Source organism: Nyctereutes procyonoides, unplaced genomic scaffold (assembly GCF_905146905.1).
Source record: "Nyctereutes procyonoides isolate TBG_1078 unplaced genomic scaffold, NYPRO_anot_genome, whole genome shotgun sequence".
Lineage (NCBI taxonomy): Eukaryota > Metazoa > Chordata > Mammalia > Carnivora > Canidae > Nyctereutes > Nyctereutes procyonoides.
Genome location: NW_026575032.1, coordinates 1588634 through 1612044, shown reverse-complemented (window position 1 = coordinate 1612044; position 23411 = coordinate 1588634). Strand labels below are relative to the sequence as shown.

The 23411-nt window shown below is 37.2% G+C and overlaps 1 protein-coding gene across 2 annotated transcripts in view; it reads left to right on the top strand.

The window, feature by feature from the left end:
• The window catches only part of TRPC3 (transient receptor potential cation channel subfamily C member 3), a 64707-nt gene that overhangs the window by 27184 nt on the left and 14112 nt on the right, over nucleotides 1-23411 (top strand). Inside the window, exons 4-10 of one of the 2 annotated variants that reach the window (XM_055317022.1) lie at nucleotides 5178-5342; nucleotides 8089-8305; nucleotides 10251-10484; nucleotides 12584-12848; nucleotides 15678-15873; nucleotides 18050-18259; nucleotides 21794-21877. In XM_055317022.1, the coding sequence (XP_055172997.1) occupies nucleotides 5178-5342; nucleotides 8089-8305; nucleotides 10251-10484; nucleotides 12584-12848; nucleotides 15678-15873; nucleotides 18050-18259; nucleotides 21794-21877 (1371 nt within the window). The remainder of the gene's footprint in view (nucleotides 1-5177; nucleotides 5343-8088; nucleotides 8306-10250; nucleotides 10485-12583; nucleotides 12849-15677; nucleotides 15874-18049; nucleotides 18260-21793; nucleotides 21878-23411) is intronic. The other variant, XM_055317023.1, reaches the window with a different exon arrangement.

Genomic DNA, 23411 nt, shown 5'->3' with positions numbered 1-23411 from the left:
CCCTTCTGGTACTTCCTTTCCCTTCATCTCATTTCTAGTCCTGAAGTGAAATCGCTTCTTGGGTTACAGTGACGTGTGAACCCTACCCACTGTGGCACTGAGGTAGTCTAAGGCCTACATGCAAGGCATTGGGATTTCAAAATGTATGTTATGGAATTTTTTTCCTCCTGATAATAAACATATTTATTCAAATCAACTCATAATTCCACCAAGGAAACCAGCTTTATGTAAGAGTAAGCCATTTCCCACAGAAGACTCAAAGTCTCTTCTGCTATGTGCCCGAAATATACCTCCAGCTGTGGTTCTGAGACTACAGCCTTATAGTACCCATAGCTCAGGTCTTCCCTTGGAATCAACCGTGAGTTCTAACCAGACCTTACAGAGCTCAGTGGCAGTTAGTGAAGAAAATGAAAATCTAAAAGACCTGAATAGGAGAGATCTGAACATGATTTTCTTTTTCTTTCTTTTCTTTCTTTCTTTCTTTTTTTTTTTTAGACAGAGGAATGAGAGAGTGCTGGTATATACACATGGCGGAGGGTCAGAGAGTGAGGAAGAGGGAGGGAGAAAGAATCCTAAGCAAGCTCCACGCTCAACATGGAGCCCAATGTGGGGCTCCATCTCACAACCTTGAGATCATGACCTGAGCTAAAATCAAGAGTCAGAGCCTAACTGACCCACCCAGGCACCGTGATTTGAATACGAATTTAATGTTTATATGAGAAAGGACTTTCTAATATAAAAGTAGTCAAAGTAATAACAAAGTAAAAATGTAAATAATCTGACCACATGCAACTTAAAACCTCTGTACACAGATCATAAAAAAGTGAAGGGCAAAGTGAGAAAGATATAACTTCTCAATTCTAACACACAAAGGATTGATATTCTTAATATCCAAAGAGTTCAAAAAAAATTTTAAAAGATATATATATATATATATATATATATATATATATATATATATATATAGACACAGAGAGAGAGCACATGCAAAAGTGCTAGAGCAGGCACATGCAGAGGGAGCAGCAGGCAGAGGGAGAAGGAGAAGCAGGCTCCCTACTCAGGCTCATCTCAGGACCCTGGGATCATGACCTGAGCCAAAGGCAGACACTTAACTGACTGGGCCACCCAGGCATCCTCAAATTTTAAGAAAAATTTCTCGAATCCTGTAGAAAAATAAGCCAAAGGCTTGAATAGGCAACTCACAGAAAATTCAGGTGGCTAACAAACATATTTAAAATTTTCAAACCCTTTAGTACTAAAATAAATGCATCCTAGTATGCAAATACCATTTCCTGTCTCTCAAATTTTTAAAGAACAAAAAATATTCTCAATGCTGTTGATGAAATGAGCAATCTTATGCTATTGGTAAGGAACAAACAATAATGTGTTCTCTATCAGGGAGTGGATGTTTCAGATTATCCCAGAATCATTTCTGAGGAGTCTCTAAGATAAATAATAAAACTGGAAGGATAGTAAATTTTATTACTGTTTGTAGAATTACCCATGTTACTCTACAGAAGAAAATGGAATAGGGTGAAAGATGAAATTTGATTTTTTGAGTGCAAAATATTAACCATTAGGCAAAAATAGAAGAGAATGGAATAGGGTGAAAGATGAAATTTGATTTTTTTGAGTGCAAAATATTAACTGTTAGGCAAAAACATCAATTATTTTCCACTTAGAATAATACTTCTCCCCCAAAGCTCTGAGTTTTAATTCTATATGTTCCTCTGTCTTCTCTGTGACTTGAGGATGAACATTAATCCCTTCTCCTCCATAGAACTAATGAGAGCTTTACCTGTTTCTAGTAAGCTGTGTCTATTCTACGAAAGTCCTTGACAAAGATAAAAGATACTAAGAAGTTGATAGACTATCAAATGTAGAAAACTGGGCTGTTAACTTGTTAAAATATAACAAGTGAAATGCAAACCTCACACAATTTGGACTAATATTTAACATTTTAAGTGTTTACACTGTATTGTACAAGTCATAGTGGGTTGAAGATCATTATATAATGCATATGGAAAGCACTGATTTCCATCAAAAGTACACCTTCAAATTTAAAGATTACCTGGAGGAGGAGGAGCAAGAAGAGGGAGCCATACTGCAACATTAATATTTCTGTCCTCAAGAGTTTAAAACCTAAGAAAGAAAGGCTGGACACTTACAAAAGCGAAATTAATCCATCAATTCTATGTGGACTTATGTCCACCAGTTTCTTAACTTCATTGGGATTTTCTGTCTTGCAGAAACCTTGGCCTATAAAAAAAAGTGCATGTTAACATCCCAAGTGGTAATCTGATTTGATGGCATTGTCTACTCCATCTATAGATTTCTCTGAATGCACCATTCCCCAGTCTAAACTAAGCCAGCTGGAGTCACAGGACTACTTTTTATTTGCATCTGTCAAGCTTCTTACAAATGCAGATCCTTCAAACAGCAAGACATTCAGACCAACATTCAAATTAATACTATTATAAATGTTGATTATTTACCTTGGCAAGCATAAGGAGACTGTCTCCATTAAAAAAAAAAAGATTTATTTAAGAGAGAGAGAGTGAGTGAGCAAGCCTGGGTGGGGGAGGGACTGAGGGAGAGAGAGAAAGAATCTCAAGCCGACTCCGCACCGAGTGCAGAGCCCAGTGGGGCTGCATCCCAGGACAACCCTGACATCATGGCTTGAGCCTAAATCAAGACTCAGATGCTTAACTCGCTGAGTCACCCAGGTGTCCCTCCATTTTTTTTTCACATTTATTGAGAGCCAACTGTGTCCTAGAGCAGGGACTGCTTATCACTTAATGCACACTGATGCTTCCATTTTCACCTTATTCTACCAAATGCCTAACACAGTGCCTGGCTCATAGAGCTTACAACATTTTGAACAGTGAATGAATAAATGAATGAATAAGACAAATGTTTAGGAACTCAGAGAGGATGAGGATTTTTAACACAGAAGGAGGTGTAAAACAGGAAGGAAGTGTTCCAGTAGAGGATAGGGGCAAAAGTGGAAGTTTGGCCAAATTCTCAACAAGAATCCTAGAAAGTTGTCGCAATGACCTCAGGGCTTTCAGCCTTGATCATATTTTATCATGAGTTCAAATAATGACTGTGTTGATCAAAAATCAGAACTTTGGAAGAGTGACAGGATCTTGAGTCTGGAGAGATCTAATGTAGACCTAGCAGCTAGCACTGACCAGTGAATGAGCTTTAGGACCTGGGATTTTTATAATTGAATTGAAAAAAACTTATGAAATAAGATATACTCTTTCGCATTGAACTCATTAAATGAGAAAAGATAGTATCTTCTTTTTAGTACTTTGAATCTCCCAAATCCTACTAGTTTGTATCATTGAAATAAACTCAGTTGTATTTCAAATCTATTATTTGTAAACACATCCTTACCACTTCTTCCAGTGGGTGTCAAGACCCCCATGTGCCCAGTGGCACAGCCATCACCACAGTAGTTATCACTAGAGTTCCCAGAGGGCAGGTGAACTAGGGGTAAAAATGGGGATTTGAGGAAATTGCGTCTACTGCCTACCTTGGGGGATGAGGCTTTATTTTTTAGTTTTATTATTATTTTTTTAATTAGAAGAGCTAATGGGAAACTATACACCAGTAAGTAGAAACCTGTTCATTTCCTTTAGGCGTGTTATTGATAAATAGCCAAATAACTTGAGGAATTGCCTAGAGTTGCTAAGAATCATTAGGATCATTAACTGGAACTTGATTAAAGATGAGCACTTCACCTGATGGAGACTGTATCTGTTTTCTTTGCCTCCAAGAATTTGCAAAAACACGAGTACTTCCTAACAGGTTCATTGTTATTTTTTACTGTTTTTCAGAAGATAGTGATACCTTGATTTTTATGTTGCTAAACACACTTAAAAAATATATTGGCACTCATAGTTGATTTGTGAATGACCCTGAATAATTTCCAAGCTTGGGCAAAGTTTATCTGGTCACAAATGGGCATCTGTTGATATAGGGACCTTTTCATGTGAGCCTGACTATACGTATGTTCTGCTATCTGTAAAAGGACAGGTCTTTAATGAATTCCTAGTCCCTCTAAATAGATGCTGGCAGATGACTTAGCAAAATCAGATAGCAAAATAAAATAAAATGTCAGGGCTGAAATAAGTATAATTTGCTCAGTTTTCCCTGGTTATAATTATAGTTACAAAAGAACTGTTGGAGACAAATGTTTGAGGTTTTTGACCTGTAATAGAGAAAGCAACAAAAAAAGGACAGATTACTGAAATAGGAAGGACGGGGCATTTGATGCCAGCTCCTAGAAGCAGTGGAACTGTGGACCAAGCATAATTCTTGCAGGTTTATTGGCTTTTTTTTTTTTTAAGATTTTATTTATTCATGAGAGACACACACAGAGAGAGAGAGAGGCAGAGTCACAGGCAGAGGGAGAAGCAGGCTCCATGCAGGGAGCCTGACGCGAGACTTGATCCCGGGTCTCCAGGATCATGCCCTGGGCTGAAGGCGACGCTAAACTGCTGAGCCACTGGGGCTGCCCGGTTCATTGGCTTTTTGAAGATCTTTGCAGAACTGCAGTGATAGTACACATGTATTCATAGGGAGTATTATGAATTTATATTTTTCATATATGTAGCATTTTAGGAATTTTTCATATATGTAGTATTTTTCATATATGTAGCATTTTAGGAATTGCTTATGAGATTTGACACATTTATCTTTTAGTTATAGTCTACAATAAACCAAATGACTACTCTTCTTTCTATCTTGAACCAAATGCAAGTAAACTGGCAGACAGCCAGATGGGACACATTTCCACAAAGGAAAGCATATGTCACCCAGATTCTGGAGAGGAATTTGTGAATTATGGAGAATTTCAATCAGGAAGAACTGTAATTAAGGACAGCGTTAACTTTACCCTCTTGTTTCCACTTTAATTCTAGTTCTAAAGCTATTTTGGAAAATGGAGGGAAGCTAAAGGAAGGTATATTCCCTCTTGTTTCCACTTTAATTCTAGTTCTAAAGCTACTTTGGAAAATGGAGGGAAGCTAAAGGAAGGTATATTCCAGAACCTTATATTCCAGGAAAATAGGTGTTAATATCTTTAGGATGCACATGCACTCAGTAGCTGAAGTGTCCCTAATGGCACAGTAACCTCCCTCTCCCTCTGCCTCTCTTTCTGCCAACAGTTTGTGGCTCACCCCAACTGCCAGCAGCAGCTCCTGACAATCTGGTATGAGAACCTCTCAGGCCTACGGGAACAGACCATAGCTATCAAGTGTCTGGTTGTGCTGGTTGTGGCCTTGGGCCTTCCATTTCTTGCCATCGGCTACTGGATCGCACCTTGCAGCAGGGTACATGTTTTTCTCCATCCATTTCCTCTATGGTTGGTGTGCTATGTGCTTTTAGGACGAAAAAGGAAAAAACTCCCTACTTAAGGCTCTTATCAGTTTTACCCTGAATGTTAACTGACTCAGAAACACAAATTATGCTTTTTAATGACTGGCTCAATTCAAATAAGGGATGAGAAAGGATCTGGTACTAGTGGGGTAGATCACATTTGAAGGCATATAATACTTAGCCTTTTAAGATAAAATCCCCAGGGTAGTCAAGAGGAAAAGCTGCTTGAGTGAAGTAGCACTTTGCTGATTCTATTGATAGCTTAATAAACAGAGAGTCAACTGAGTTGGCCTGTTTTAAGAGAACAACCCTACTGCAGTGGTACCAAGGAATAGTTAACCTGGGAACTGGAAGGACAACTCACTGGAATCTGTCAAGAGATCTGAGGCTGAGTGTATTAAGTACAGTCACAAACAGTGGTGTTAATTTAAAGAATTCAAGAAAAGTGCATGCTAGCTTCTCTCAGCCCTTTGTTCCTTCAGAAGATTCTTAAAAAAAAAATGGGGTTTGGGGGCTTTGGATTTTGTAGATTGTTTATTTAGTTTTGATTGAATCATTTTTTTCCCTATCTTTATTCCTCTCGCAACTTGCCAGCATAGACTCAATTGAATTGTGCCTAAGAGATCCTCTGAACAAGATATGGGAAGGAATACTAGTCATGCTAACAGAATCTGTATTAGGTTAGTAAAGGGCACTGCCAGGGAGAAGAAGCCATTGTGAGATCCTTTAATCCTGTTTTTATATTCCAAAATCTGGTTTGTTTAAGTCAGAGGCAGTTTCAGGAAAAATGAGTCAAGGCCACTTGCAAATGGTCCTGGAAATCCGCCATCTCTTTGGTTCAAAGGTCTTTCTGGAAGAGTGAGTCCCGCTCTACAGGCACCATACACATGTGAGAATATTCATCCGTCTCATTCCATTGTTGAGCTGCCCCTGTAATTTAAGGCAGAAAGTTTGTCATTCTGATCGGTTTTGATGACTCGACTAAGTTCCTTTATTATGTGTCATAGGAAAGTACCTTATGATTCCTCAAATAATCAACACTGAAGACTAAAATCTATAAATGATGAAAGAGCATGCATTAAAACAAAAATCATTTCCCATGCAAATAATTTCTCTTTCTGAGGGAAATGACTTGGAAAGTTCAGATTTCTAAGCGTTTGTCTCTTAGGATGGCTGTATCAGTTAAAACATTGAAATCCGCACCTTTTTTCTCTTCACTTATAAAAGTTCAGCTCTTAGAAATGGTGTGGTGACCTCTCTGCCCATGGAGAGGGCTAAAGGAACCCACATTTATACCTGCCCTATACCACCTAGCCTGTGGCGAAAAGATGACATAACAAGAATTCCCCACATGTATCCCATTTTTAAGACCGCTATGCTACTTTATTTTCATGTTAATGTAAAGTTTTAAAAGATCAGCCTTGATGAAAATCAGACTTGGCAACTCCCAAGAAATCACTGTGTACTATGGATAAACTCCCCCAAATGTACCTCTTTGCAGCTGCAGAGTAGCACGGCGATATGTAGATGTGTTGTTTATTTTTCTATGTCTAATATGGAAAATGTGACATTTGTTAGTCTGCATTCATGTTTAACTCCAGAAATGCTTAACATTCTTCGGTTATTTGTTGACATCAAATTAAGGTTCCAGACATACAAAAACATTTGTTTGAAGTTGCAGTCTCTTAAATGTGAACCTTGGTACTTCCTAAGGTCATAGACTGAGTTTGAAAGTTGGTTCTGGGTATGTGGACTAGAAAACTTACTTGATAAATCTATCAAATGTATCTAATTCTTGAGCTACAGAAGCCCTTGGGATAGGCAGAGTTGCTTTTGATTTCTACTAGAACATGGGACTTTTAAGGACATCATATCACATGGGATTTTAAAGGAGTTACCTTAAAATAATTATGTACTGAACTTTAGAAATGCTTTTGTACTATTTATGTGATTTTCCAAATTCAGGGTTGACTTAATTAAGCTGACCTACTTAGATATATAAAATATAGTTATTATATATCTCCTTTTTACTGAGGTAATAACATAAAATATTTACCCTTTCTAATATCTTCTGCCTTTTTAAATATCTTACAAAGTACAACTTGATTTCAGAATATGTAGAAGTGAGAACTAAAATTGACTTCTGTAGTAAGAAAGTTTTTAATGTTCAAAGGCCTTGTTAGGTACTACAAACACATCATAACATTTCAGTTACAAATGAATGAGTCTCCAAACTCATAACATTTTAATTATAACGCAATAAAGAATACACACTACACATTTTGAGTTTCTTTTCCTAGACACTCAAAACCTAGATGTTGATTGCATAGTCTTTCATGTAAAAATAAGAATAACCAGCATATGACTTGTGATTTTCAGAAATGCATCTGTGAATGCAGTCTACCCTAAGACAAATTGGATACTTAGAAAAATGAAGTTTGAAGACTTCTTAAAATTATTCTTGGAGGAAGCATCTCCTAAAAGGAGTAATTTTCATAATTTATAACTCTTCACAAACAGAGGCAGAATTTTGAATGTATTCTCATTTCATCTCTCTTTTTTTTAAATCCTGTATAGTAGTTTTCAAAAGCAGAAGCCAGGTTTTCCAAAGTAAAAGTTGTTTCTTCTTCTTCTTCTTCTTCTTTTTCTTCTTCTTCTTCTTCTTTGTGTTCTTCTTCTTTTTTTGTTGTTGTACTACAGCTGGGGAAAATTCTGCGAAGCCCTTTTATGAAGTTTGTGGCACATGCTGCTTCTTTCATCATATTCCTGGGCCTGCTTGTATTCAATGCCTCAGACAGATTTGAAGGCATCACCACGCTGCCAAATATCACTGTTATTGACTATCCCAAGCAGATCTTCAGGGTGAAAACCACCCAGTTCACGTGGACTGAGATGCTAATTATGGTCTGGGTTCTTGGTGAGCTTTCTATTTTAGTGTTCTAATTTCTATCAAAAATAGTTTCATAATGATTGCCTTTTATATTTGAAATGTTATTGTGTGTTACATGGTGACATCATCATTGTAAGATAAGCAGGAAAGTAAAATAATTGAATAATTTGGCAGCTTGATAATACTAAAAGGTATCCCTTAACACTAAATAAAAACTTTTATGAGTAACATGAGCCTAATTATAAATATAACATGTTTCTAACTTCTATTATTGAATAAATGTAAATTTTTAAAAAATGTGACTCGCTGTTATGATCAAATATTTAATTGAAATCCTTGTGAAATAACCCAGTAGCCATTAACTGATGATTAAAGAACATTTTTTGCTTTCATTTCAGAGGGTTTTTTTTTGTTGTTGTTGTTTTTCTGTTTGTTTTGTTTTAGGAGAGTTTCTGTTTTCAGAATATTTGTTACTTCACCTCACAATAGTCCACATTTTTTGTTTTTTTTTTAATATTTCATTAGGAAAGTGTAGTTGACATGCAATGTTATATAGTTTCAGGTGTACAACATAATGATTTGACAAGTCTATATATTACTCAGTGCACACTGCTGTAAGTGTAGTCGCCATACAATGTTATTACAATATTAATTACTATATTCCTTGTGCTATGCTTTTTATCTCCATGACTTATTTATTTTATAAATTAGAAGTTTGAACCTCTTAATGTCCTTTATTTCTCCTATTCCACCCCCCCACCCCATTGGCCTCCCCTCTGGCAGCCACCACTTTGTTCTCTGTATTGAAGAGTTTGTTGTTCATTTGTTTTGATTTTTAGATTCCACATGTAAGTGAAACCACATGGTATTTCTCTGACTTACTTCGCTTAGAATATACCCTCTAAGTCCAACCATCTTGTTGCAAATCTAAGATTTCATTCATTTTTATGGCTGAGTAATATTCCAGTGCACCACATCTTTGTCCATTCATTGACCAGTGGGCACTTAGTTGCTTTCATATCTTGGCTCACAAGAGCCCATTTTGAATAGCTGTGTTAAAGTTAAAACCTTTAAGCAATGAGAGAAAAAAATGGAGGTAGGAACAGTTTATCTATCCATCACTAACCCAGAGTCACTTTTATCTATTCCCTCTGCTTTACCCAGAGTGTTTTTGGTGTCTTCTCAATTCCTGAATTAATAGGTTGGTTAGTTCTCTCTTTCACTCCTGTGGCCTCAACCTAGGTCATATAATTATTTTATGAATTTTATTTTGAGCTATTACATTTTTAAAAATTCTGCAATATTGTCCCCTTACATGGCCAGGACATGTTGTTAAATTGGAAATTTTGCCCTCTTCTCCAAGAATGGCATTTTCTGCTTTCAGTTTCTTCAGTGTCCTAGGGCCCCAGCTTAAGGGGTCCTTCTTTTTCCAGTGATATGCCTCACCTTCCTGGCATGATACTAGAAAGAGGAGAAAAGGTAGGGGAATGATGTAAGTGTTCCTGCATGACTGAAAAACTGATCTTGTAAAAAGTCTGCAGGAAGTTTCTCATGTAAGGGTTTATTTCACCAATAATTGTTATGATGTGGGAACTGTTGGGATTCACAAAGGTGAATTTTCTCCTCTCCCCAAAAGTTTCCTAGAGAAAAATAATTTGACTTGAAGAATCTTCTTTGCTTATTCTCCTTCCTTATTTTCTGACCACCCCTCTGCAGAAGTAGCACCATTTCAGGGTACCAAATGTAGAACTATGTTTCTTTGAAATCTAATGCTGACTTAGTTGAAGATTTTTCCTCAATTATTTAGCTCTGTTAAGGGCTTTAGGGAGCTGAACAATAGTTGGTGCTTGGTGGTGCCTGGTGTGGTGCTTTATATGTTGGGTATTTTATAGGTGGGGACCGATAGTGGACAGAATAACAGCTTCTCAGTCTAAGCTGTAAGATGTAATCTGTACCTTCCCATGTGTGACAGGGATGATGTGGTCTGAGTGTAAGGAGCTCTGGCTGGAAGGACCTAGGGAATATATTTTGCAGTTGTGGAATGTACTGGACTTTGGGATGCTCTCCATCTTCATTGCTGCTTTCACGGCCAGATTCCTAGCTTTCCTTCAGGCGACAAAAGCACAGCAGTATGTGGACAGTTATGTCCAAGAGAGTGACCTCAGTGAAGTTACACTTCCACCAGAAATCCAGTACTTCACTTATGGTAAGTTTTTAGCTGCAGGATCCCTTTACATGTCAGAAAAGGAATCGAAACCACATGTGGGAAAGAAATGTCAATTTTAATCGGAGATATGTGTTGAATGTATATGAACAAAAGAGAGAGCATGCGCGTTGGAACTATACGAAATTAAATTCATAGCGAGGCCATGACTCTTCCCTTCTTTGTTTGAGTTAATTTACTTCTCTGTGCCTCAGTTTTCAAATCTATAAAAAGAAGATGTTGCAGGGTAGGAGAAAATTCTCTTTAAACCTAACAACATAATTATTTTTTACATATTCTTAGGGTATGAAACTAAATTAGGAGGAAAAAGTAGCTTGATATACTGATTAGGTGGAAGATGAGTCCCTGAGAGCATGGTTCAGAGGAGATAAAATAGTAAAAGGTGCTGAACTGCTATACGGGTAGTGAACAAAAATTCAGCAGAGCCAGGAAGTAGGAACTAAAGTGACACGAGAATGTAAGCTCTGGGGAATAGGCAGAGATACTGGGGCAGATGTCCTGCCCTTCAACACAGTGTGGAAGGGAATTCATGCCTAACTTCTCTGTATCATGAAGAGCAGGGAGGCCCCAGCCGACAACCAGCGTGCAAGGATATTGACACCTCCCTTGCCCAGCACAAACCAATGGTAAGCGATATGAGCCTCCCCTCCCTTGAGGCCAGACTGGGGAGGTGAGACTAGCAAATTTTCACGTAGTTGCACAATCTTAAATCTAGAAAGGACTTTAGAATTTTATTGCCTGCCCCTTATTTTTATGATAAGGATACTCAGGCACAGAGTTCAAATGTGTTCTGATTGTGAAGGATACTTCTTTATAAGTGTAATTCAGGCTTATATTTTTGTGATAAGTACAAGTGGCATGTTAACATTATTGAAGAAGACTGGGTGCCTGCTCCAAAATATAAAATGTACGTTTCACACATTGTGAAATTTAAACACATTATCTCTTACTGTCAGCAAGCAAAGATTTTTATATGCCAAGGAGACCAGATCAAATGAGTAAATGATTACCATTTATAATTAAAGAATTAGCTTAAATTATATTTTTGTGTAATATCTATCTTGACTATTTCAATAATCCATTTATTTAAACTTATTCATGTATATCTAATTACTGTCATCTGGAGGGAAATTTGTGAGTTCAGAATTTGCCTCTTATTGTGTGTATGATTTTGATCAAGTATTTAAGCTTTATAAGTCTTGGCTTTTGTGTCTCTAAGGAGATAATAATAATAATAATAATATCAAATCCATAGAGTTATAGGAAAGCACTGTGTCTGGTATACATTACACACCGAATAAATGTTAATTTTTGTTGTTGGAAGTGTCTACAATGCATCCATTGTTCTGGGAGTGACTCGGTTGGCGCAAAATTAGCCATATAGTCTTTCACTGACCTTCCAGGGAAACCAGTATCCAGTAGTCTGCTGTGAAATTACTAAGTGACCTTGAAAGGGGTAGGGTCCTCATTTAGAATTTATACCCCCAATTTTTGCATCTCCGTAGCATTTCATATTTTCCAGGAACAAGTAATATTGCTCAGATATCACACCGACAGCACCATTGTGATTCAGTGACATTCTTACTTCTCATGATACAACATTTTACTTGCAAAAGCCATTAGATGAACTAATTTCCCCCATGAAATATGGAAAAGAAGCTTTGTGCCAAATGAGCCTATAAGGTGACAAAAGAGCTGGTCAATAAATCTAGTGACTGAGGGGACAAATTAGTCAAGTCTGTTGTTTTGTCATTCTGAAGGCACCGTTTGTGTCTAATGAAGGGTTTTAACCTCTTTCTTTATCTTTCGTACTTGATTCCATTTCTACTCAATGTGAAACGGGCTTAGTATCTTTATCAGTGTTTCCTCCATTAAAAGATTCCATGTGAAGGTAGAATTCAGTTTAACATGAAAAACAGTGCCTGGCCAGTTAATTAAATCTAGAGTAGTTTCAACTGAGATCAAAACCACCAACTTGAAAAATAGATATTATTTAATAAGGTATTTATTTTGCATAGCTAGCAATGAGTAGAAAGTTCCATTTCTAATCTCTCTCTCTCTCTCTCTCTCTCTTTTCCTAGCCAGAGATAAATGGCTCCCTTCTGACCCTCAGATCATATCTGAAGGCCTCTATGCTATAGCTGTTGTGCTCAGCTTCTCTCGGATCGCATATATCCTTCCTGCAAATGAGAGCTTTGGTCCCTTGCAGATTTCTCTTGGAAGGACTGTGAAGGACATTTTCAAGTTCATGGTCCTCTTTATTATGGTGTTTCTTGCCTTTATGATTGGCATGTTCATACTGTATTCTTACTATCTTGGAGCTAAAGTAAATGCTGCTTTTACCACGTAAGTAAAACATCTTATAAAAAAAAAAGTGTGATGAGAAAATTTTTAACAAACCTAGATGAAGCATACACACACACACATACACACACAGTTCAGTAATGGTAATAACAATGTTTTTAAGGGAAAAAGAAAAATCGTTGAAAACAATGCTTATGTGTGATTACGTTGCTCTAAAGGCTCATTTCTTTGAGCTTGGTAAATGTTGGACCGCAGAACAGAATCAGACTTTAGAAAAATTCTAGACAAACTGGCTATGTTAAGAGAATTGGGTGGCAAATTTTTCATACTGGATGTCTCTTACATTATGTATGACATTAAATTTAGTTTCATCATTTTATAGCTATTACTATTAAAAAAAGAAGCATTGGCCTTTATTTTAACGTATCATTAAGCAGTACAGGAGTTGAGTAAAAAGAGATTATAGGTAAATATTGTATAGCTCACTGTAACACTAAAACCACTTCCTTCCTGTGATCACACTGGTTTCTGCGCTGGAGACTCACCTTGCCTGTGATGTCTTCCTTGATTAAACTTCCGTAGGCATTGTCCCTTGAAGTTCCCTCAGCATGGAGACTTTCATTTGTGAGATCCTCTCACTCACTGGTGTTTAAATGGTCAGGACGTGGGCCCTCCTTTTGTACTGTAATCATTCCAGGTAGGGAGACCATAAGCCCTCCCTGCCTCCCTTTGTACCCTGTAATGCCACCTGAAAGAATGTAGACCTTCAATAAGTTCCCTGTAGACTAAAATAGAATATTAAGCCCTTTCAGGCATCTGAATTGTTTTGAAATGATTTTTTTTTTCTCAAATAGTTATAAAGAGCAAGTCTTAGGGGGTAAAAGAGATCTGAAACTTGCTTTATTGTAATGAAAAAAAAATTCTGTTAGAACCCACTAGGGGAGGGACAGAGAGATCCTACACACAATGCCACCCCTTTGAACTCTGGGAGAACTTATTTTATACAACACATTGTCTTCATTGTTTTGTGTGAGAATGTGGCCACTTGATATGGTGAAAGAATATAGGCTGGAAAACCAGACAGACCTGGACATAGATGCAGCATCTCTGCGGGTTTCTAGCTGTGGCTTTTGGTCGAGTTACTCAACAGTGTTAGTTTCCTTATTTTTAAAATAAACACAATAAGGTTGGAATCAGGTTGTTGTGAGGATTATATAAGGTTGTGTATAGAAAGTCTCTTGCCCACATTAATTGCTCAGGAACTGCCAGTGTCTTCTCCTTTTTCGCTGTCTGCCTCTTCCCACACATAGAGATTCTCAGGAATCTATATTCTTGAAGTTAGAGGTGAGAAAGTTTACAAAAGAGCAGGAGAAAGGAGTCAGAATTTGGGGATACTGTTACACTAATGGCAGGGAACAAAGAAGTTATAGCTTCTTTTAGTTTCCTGCTACTGTCTATGCTATAACATCACACAATGAAATGCTTTGTAATAGAGAGTTAACTATAGAAGTAGGAACCTTTCTATTCAGCCTTCTATCCTCAGGGTCTAGCACAATTTCTAGAACATAATAGGTATTCCATCAATATTTGTTGAATGATGGAATGAATAAATAAACTAGTGCTAAAACCTGTAAATCTATAGAACTGTTATTTAGAATATGTTATTTAAAAAAACACTGCTTTCCATAAATGTTTCTCTGGAAAAAGGACTGACTTTTGAACCTTCTTTGTAATGGAATTCTACATGCATAGTTATTTAATTTAAGGATTATTTTTGTGGTTCACAAATTGGTGATTACAACTTGGTTATATGCCAAAAACAGCCAAATTCAGTTGGCAAAGTTCACTCAAGGGCTAAAAGTAGGCAATCAGTTTGGTGAGGGTCTAAGTGTTCATTGCTGTGATGGAAGACTCAGTAGATTATATAAATTAAAGGAAAAGAAGAGGCATCTTTCAATCTGTTGCCTCCCCTGCATTTCCAGTTCAGTATAACTTTCAGGTAGGTAATATATTTTTGTGGCAAAAAATTGATAGAGTGGTATCTACAGTGAAAATCATGTCCCCTTCTTCACCGCTAGACCCCATGCACTTATTTCTTCTTAGTTCCCAGAGGCAATGGTTTCTTTTGGATACTTTCAGAGATATTTTATCCATAAACAAGAATATGGTGTTTGTAAACACCTCTTTTTTAGTCAAATATAGAGTATTTCACATTTGCTGTCTCTTATTTTTTTCACTTAATATATCTCAGGTATCATTTTTTATAAACACATGTAGATAGAGCTGTCTCATTTTCCCAGTGGCTGCATACCATTCATTATATAAATGTCAGAATTACTTACACACTCCTTTATTAATGGATATTTAGGTGTTTTTCATTCTTCCCTACTGGTGCCATGCAGGGAATACGTTTGTACAAACTTTTTTTTTTTAAGTGAGTATGTAATTTTAATTTTAATCCTGGCCTTGTTCTACTCCAAAAAGCTTACTTAAATATCTAAACCACCTATAAAATCAACCCCCAAATTCCCATCTTTCTAGGAGAAAGGAATGGGTATTGTGGCATGATTTCAGCTTTGCTCTACTGAGTTCAGAGAATTTTGGCTTGATGATAACTTCCAGAAAAGCTAGGCATTAGCACTATTATTTAATCACATACTCCTGAAAATCTGAGAGAATGATTTCTATAAATACTGTAATAAAATAATTATACTCTTGGGGGTTGTCATGATGATCTTTAATGATGGCATTTTACATCTGCACAGAATTCAGAACCTAACTTGTTTCTTTTGACAACCTAACTTGTTTCTTTTGACTTTTTCATACTGAAAACTGTCAATTTATTTACAGTGTACCTTATTCTCTCAACAGTGTAGAAGAAAGTTTCAAGACTTTGTTTTGGTCGATATTTGGGTTATCTGAAGTCACTTCCGTTGTGCTCAAATACGATCACAAATTCATAGAAAATATTGGATATGTTCTTTACGGAATATACAATGTAACTATGGTGGTCGTTTTACTCAACATGTTAATTGCCATGATTAATAGCTCATATCAAGAAATTGAGGTAAACTTGCTTTCTATCCATGGTGTCTATTCTTGCCATCTCATTCTAATAGCATGCTGCATCTGTTTTTGTGGCCTGTGGTGGATTTCCAGCCCTTCTAAATAAAGAGACTTATACCCAAACAAAGGAAGCTAGGACCTTTCTCTGTGTTTTCCTCCTGGATAGATAGGCTCACAGCCTCCAGGGTTTTCTAGGAGCACAGTAGGGGCCCCATACATTTACCATCACTCCGCCTCCTCTCAGAGCATATATCAGAAGTTTTGAAATTGAGGGCTAGAAGAAGTATTGGCTGTAGGGAAATTATTCTCTCCTAGGTTGTCAGTCAACCATCTGAAAGACCCCCATAGAGGAATTACTACATGTCTGGCAGACACTGATGATGTTCTGTATCCAGTCAGAATTTTTAGTATTCTAGAAGTCATTTTACTTCGTGTTTTGAATTGGGCTTGGTTTGGTACTTTCCTTTATCATTGTATATATGTTTTGCCATGTCCTCCAGGTTAGTGTTCAGTATCTCTTTAGTGCTTTGCTGTTTGTTAAATCTGCTGAGTCTCTCTGTGTGTTTTAGAAACATATAAAATAGTTTCTCAAAGCAGAAGTTAGGTCCCCCAGAAATGAAAACTCTGGTACTCTGAATACGTGCTTGAGTGTCGAAATGGCAGTGTGGGCAGTGTGAAACAAGCAAGCCAGCTTCTTCCACCTCTGGACCCCCTCCCCTTTATTTCTTCTCTTCATCACCATGGGCCAGAACTGAGAATAAGTGTTTACGGGATTTTTTTCTCTTTTGTGGGTGCCCAACCATTCTTGGTCACACCACTTTGAAGAATGAAGAGGTAGACCAGACAGGGTGGTGGGCAGCAAAGCAAGGTTCATTGAGTGATAGCAAAGTGACAGTATAAAACTCCCAAGGAAGAGGGGATCCAAGAGGGTTGCCACTGGAGTTTCTAAATCTAGGGGTTTTTATGGGCTTGTTGGCGGGCTGTTTTAATCCGATTAATGCTCCCTGCAGCTGTCATCCAATCAGGTTTTTGTCACCGATCACATGGGAAAGGGTGGAGGGCTCTTTCCAGGGAGATATAAAATCCTTTTAAGGGTGGTTTCCTTTGGGGTGGGGGCTTGTCCCTGCCTGCCTGTCTTCCAACTATCCTTCCTCAAAAGGACAATCAATACAAGACAGGAATAAGCCACTGAAGGCCTTTTGGCTTTTGACCACAGATGGCAGACACAACCTCCAAGGTGCAATTCAACTGTGCTATTTTTTTTTCTTTTGTTCTTGAAGTTTATTATGATCATCTATCTACAGCCTGCCTTGGATGGGTCTAGATGAGGAGGAGACAGGTAAAGAATGGGGAAGTACTCTTGAATATGTAGAATTGGCTTCTTTTCATCTTTTCTTGACCTTGAATTTTTCTTGCACTTTTGCTTTGTTTTGGCTGGTGAACAGGGCAGTCTGGTTAAATTTTCAGTGGGTAGAAACAGAGGCATATGGAAGAGAAAAATTTTTGAAAATCAGTATCATAAAAGTGCTACTAAGAATATATGTAGGCCAATAGAGGTTATATGCAAATAAATGTATATAAATCTCTTATCTATTTCAAAAGCATATTTTAGGCTTGTATGATCCTACTGGAATCAGTTGCTGGAATATTTCATTTTTAAAATTTAAGTGAGAAAGTGAGGTTCTTGTTTCATAGAATCAAAGAATGAATCTTGCCCAAAAAGGAGAGTGAGTAAAGTGATGGAGTTTTATTAAGCAGGAATACAGAAAAAGCTCTCAGGAGCAAAAAAGGTGAAGAAAGAGTTGCCACTGAGGGCTTTTAGGGTTGGTCTTTTATTAAGGCTAACCAGGGAACCTAAATCCTCTATTGGTAGTGCCACTGAGTAAGGATTAGTGATAACACTTTTAATGGCTTACTTTATCTTTCAGTCCGGGTCATTCTTTGTTGGTCCCAAGTAGCTAAGTAGCTGTTATTACAAGACTCCACTTCTGACACCTAGGACAGGGTGGTGTGGTTTGTTCCCTTATCTCTGGTTTCCTTATATCTCCATATTTTTGGGATTTCTGTGTACCTGATCCCATTGCCTGCCCCCCCCACACACCCCATCTCTCCCTACCTAGCCCCACCGTCCCTTACTCAAAATGAGTCATTATTTCTTTTCTATTTTTGTGACACAGGATGACAGTGATGTAGAATGGAAGTTTGCCCGTTCAAAACTTTGGTTATCTTATTTTGATGATGGAAAAACATTACCTCCACCCTTCAGTCTAGTTCCTAGTCCGAAGTCATTTGTTTATTTCGTCATGCGAATCATTAACTTCTCCAAATGCAGGAGGAGCCGGCTGCAGAAGGATATAGAAATGGGAATGGGTAACTCCAAGTCCAGGGTAGGTATCCAAAACTCACCAACACCTGAAGATGAATGTTCTGTCTTTCTCCTTGTCTTTGATGTTTGTTCAGTAATTTTTACGTGTGAACTTAGAAGATGTTGAAAGTTACTGTCCATTTCATAGTCTTTCACAGACAAATACTTAATATCCTCACAATGTTTCAAGAAGTCACTTAGTCTATACCTTGCTTCTGGTCAGAATTTCATACACAGTACCAGTTAAAAAATAGAAACATCTTTTTAACTTGTTAAAAGTAAACATAAAAGTTACTGTTAGAAAACACTTTGGTTTTTTTTTGTGTGTGTGTGTTCCATGCTTCTCAGCTGTTATTTTGACATTAGTTTTAATCTCACATTTTCCTCTTGGCTATATGCATAGTTTACTGCCATCATATTCTTATTTGTAGAAACTCTTGATTGAGCTAAGTAATCTTTTTTCTTTACTATCATAAAATTGACACAGACCTAAGAGCATCCTCAAATATTAAACATAATATCTTTATTTTTATACATAATCAAGAATGGTCTGTCCCAAAGTTGCCCCAGTGAAGTCATACTTAAGATTTTAGTTTGAGTCATACCCTGAATTTAACAAAGATGAGTTTTATGATAGTACTTTATAATCATGAACTTAATTTTCAGAGATACAATTGGTAGAGAAGGTAGAAGGATATGAGCAGGACCTCAGGTAACTGGAGCAAGACATAAAGGAGCAAACGTGTGGAATTAAAATACCATATTTGAAAATGATCTGTAGTTGTAATACCCTGAGGGCCCACCTGATGGCGGTGTTACCTCCATAAAGTACTGGCTTGTTGAGCAGAGGTAGGTGTTTTTTCTCATTTGAAGCTGAGGGAAAAGACTGAATCACTGCAATTTAATTTATCACTTTAAAAAATAGATGTGCATTTTCAAGATTTGTAACACCCTGGCAATCTTAATCTTTACGTCTTTTAAACCTTTTTAAATCGACCTGGATGTGGGCTCTTTTTTTTTTTTTTTTTAGATATTTTATTTATTCATGAGAGACAGAGGCAGAGACATAGGCAGAGGGAGAAGCAGCCTCCCAGCAAGAAGCCTGATGCAGCACTTGATCCCAGGATCCTGGGATCACAACCTGAGCCAAAGGCAGATGCTCAACCATTGAGCCATCCAAGCGCCCCCGGATGTGGGCTCTTAAGGCTGTTATGTTTGTTCCAAGATAATGATTTGGCTGTGTCATCCTATGATTTCAAGTAATAGCTCATATGTACACAGTGAGAAGCAGTACAATGTAAGGAAGGGAGCCTCTGTGTGAGACCCGGATACGAATTTTGGCCCTTAGGGCTTACTAGCAAGTAAGTCATTTCATCACTCTGAGTCTTAGTTGTCTCATCCGAAGGAGAGGACACTTTGTAGGGTTAATGTGAGAATGATATGAGATGTACGCAGTTCCAGCCTCAACAAATATCAGTGCCCTTCCTCATTCACAGTTTACAGAGTGCTTTGCTGTCCATTTGAACCTCATGCAACACTGTGAGGTAGGTATTATTATTCTTCCCGTGTTATGGATAGGACCACTGAAACCATTAAAGAAATGCACTTACACAAGGTCAGGGAGCTAGCCAGTTGTGGAGTTGGTGTGGAATCCCAAGTCTTCCAGCATCGGATGTCTAGCTCTTTCTACTGCACAGGGCTACCTTACACTCAGCACCTGTTGCTCTGGCTTGGTTTCTGTCCCATTTCCTCCCCTGGGCTATACCTTCAGCTGCAAGTCTGTTAAAGAGGTCAGGCTCTATTTGCATTCCTGGGTGATTGCTACCGCTACTGAAATTGACTGTTTTCAAGGCTCTTTGTTTCTCTGGGGATTTATTAACTGAGGCTTTATTTTTTTTTTTAAGATTTTATCTATTTATTCATGAGAGACACACACACACAGAGAGAGAGAGAGAGAGAGAGAGAGACACTGGCAGAGGTAGAAGCAGGCTCCCCGCAGGGAGCCTGTAGTGGGACCTGTTCCCAGGATCCAGGGATCAGCCCTGAGCCAAAGGCAGATGCTCAGCCACTGAGCCACCCAGGAGTCCCAACTGAGGCTTTATTATTTAAAACCAGAATGCTTTCAGGCATTGGAAATCACAACTCTTGCACTTCACACCTTAAGAGTTTTCTTTCTGTAGAAAACTGACTTCACTGACTTCCTTGCTGATAGTGTCACAGGGTAGAAGGGCAGAAATACTGTCAGGTGGAGAAGAGTTCATTCAGGTGGCTTGTGGCTACCTAGGCCTCTGTAAAGGAAATGCAGCTTGCTGGGATGTGGGGAGCAGATGTGCTTCATTTAGGGTGTCCTCTCCTGCCTGTAGTGCACCATTGGCAGAAGGAATCACTTTTTTTCAGAGAAACTGCTGGAAATAGAAAAGTTGAGCATTGATCTCTTAGGCGTCATGAGCCTTGGCTTCCCAGTCTCCCCGTATGAGGTTTAAAACTGCCATTTTGATTTTTTTTTTAATTGTGCATGGAGATGTTTAAATCACTTTAATATTATTAATATTAATTTATACTCTCTGTGTACTGACTTTAGTAAAAATTTGGAGAAATTATGTCTTTTTTTTTTCTTTTTTAGAAGAGAGGAAGGAGCCTCAAGAACTCTTGTGCTAACCTGTAAAATTAACCTCAGTCAGCAGTCAGATACTGACCTCCAGTGGCAAATAGGAGAATTAATTTTATTAGCCAAGATTTTCTAGGCATGATTGTGCCACTTCGTCTTAGCATCCTGTACATTCCTGAGTTATGATGCTAGGAAGTCAGGTGGCGGGGTGAATACATATTTTTGCATAGGGGGCCCTGTGTTTGAATCATACCTTATCAGTGGCAGCTTGCCCAAGAGCAGTTAGAAGCAGGCCCTGTTCACCTACATAAAGAGTAGCCGGTAAGAGTGTGCTCCTCTTTAGAGAGCTTCAGAGTGAGTAGAAAGCTACTCACTCTGAAGTAAAACCCTAAAAAAAAAAGAGCAAGAAAAGAAAACAAAAATTTCTTAAGCTTATTCTATTCAAGGTTGTGGATCTGGATCAGTATAGGGCCACGATATCTAGGAAGACATTTATTTTGTTCATACTTTAGGGTTACAAAATACCAATGAAACCATTTGAACTTGGAGTGTGTTTCCAGTCAAGTGTAGGATAGGAATATATGCTCAGGAGCAGACAGTTGCTTCCAGGCACCTTTGTCTCCTAGATGCCATGAATATATTTTGATAAGGCATACAAGTCCCCAGGAACATTTATGTTTAATATGAGCCAGATTTTAAAAATATGTTTTCATTTAAACAATTCTATTGCAGTACGCCTTGTGAACATTTTGATAAACGTGAGCTTGTTGCTCATGTTACATTTTGCCTTTGGAAATATATTAAATCACTTATAAAATTCAACTTCCAGAAAGTGTTCCTTAGAAATGTTGACTCCAGAAATGTTATCAAGGAGAATATAGTAGATTATATTTTTGATTTCCCAATGAATGTATTCTGATTTACTAGGTTAATTGTATTTTTTCCTAGTTAAACCTCTTCACTCAGTCTAACTCAAGAGTTTTTGAATCACACAGTTTTAACAGCATTCTCAACCAGCCAACACGTTATCAGGTAAGCATTCAGTAGACATATCTCTTTATCTGTAAGTAATTCCGTGTGTGTGTGTAGTGAGTAGAATTATGTTCTCATGTAGCATGAGGATAGAATAGAACAGAGAAAAAATAGTCTAAGTCCTCATTTTTTTGGTTGAGGAAAAAGAGTTCTTTGTGTTATTAAAAGCAAAATGTTGCCACAATTTCCAAAGAATAACTTCAAATACCTTGACCTGGGGAAGCAATGGAATATATGGTATATTAGGGTATATTAGGAAAATAAGGAACCTGATATATTTCTCTACATAATCCATTTTCCAATGGATTCTTAGGCTATATTGTTTCATCAGTACTACTTTAAAATATCTTTTTCATTTTGATATTAGTTGTGACATTTGAACACTAAATTCCAACTCAGAAGAGGTTGTGCTTTTTTTACTTTACACCACGTGATCATTTTGACTATCAAATCTGTATATTTCTGATGTGTACAAGATCACTAGAATGAAGATCCAGGAATTTATAATGTATGTGATATCAGTGGGTACAGTCTTGTACAGTTTTCATGGAAGTAGCAAATTCTGCAAAATTGCTTGGCACACTGATTATCAGAGCCTTTTAAAAGGTTAGATTATATTCCATTATACAGTTATATTTAACATGTCCTCTATACGTGGAAATAGAGGATATTGCCAATATTTAGATATTACAAGCAATACTGCAGTAAGTAACCTTGTATATATGACATTGGAAACATGTAAATCTATGAAATTGGGTACTTATTATCAAACTGATTTTGATGGAACTTGTGCCAATTTACATTCTTACAATAAATGTAAGAGAGAGCCCATTTCTTCCTTAACATACCAACAGTGTGTTACCAAAGGCTTTTTATCTTTGCCAACTAGATAGGTGAGTATGGTATCACAGTGTAGTTTTATTTTGCATTCTTTGTAATGAATGAACTTTATCATCCTTTTATGTTTAGTGTTCTATTTGTCTGAGATCCTGTGTATTTACTTTTCATGATGGGCTTTTTGTTTTAAATCAAGAGGAATTCTTTTCAGAATTTATTATTTTCAGAAAATCAGCGCTTTGCCTTTGATATGAGTTGAAAATTGTTTTTTGTTGTTGTTGTTGTTGTGTACCTTTTTAACATTTTCACCTAACTTTTTGATTTTTGTATAGCCAACTCCATAAACTTTTTGTGGCTTTAGATTTTGTATCCTGTTTAGAAAGATCTTCCCCCATATAAGAATACTTAAAAATTTTTTTACACATATTTTCTTTAGTACTTTTATGGTTTCATTTTTTATATGAGAATTTTTGATCCATGTAGAATATATTTTGATGCAATGTGTAGGATGGGGATCCAAATTAATTTTTTTCCACATGATTATATATATATATGTATAGATGTGTTGAATAATTAACTTTTTATTGATTTGAAATATCACCTTTATCACTTACTAAATTTATTTGTCTCCTTAGATTTATTTCCAGGTTTTCTTTATGCGATAGAATCACATTATTTAAATTATTATAGTTTAGAA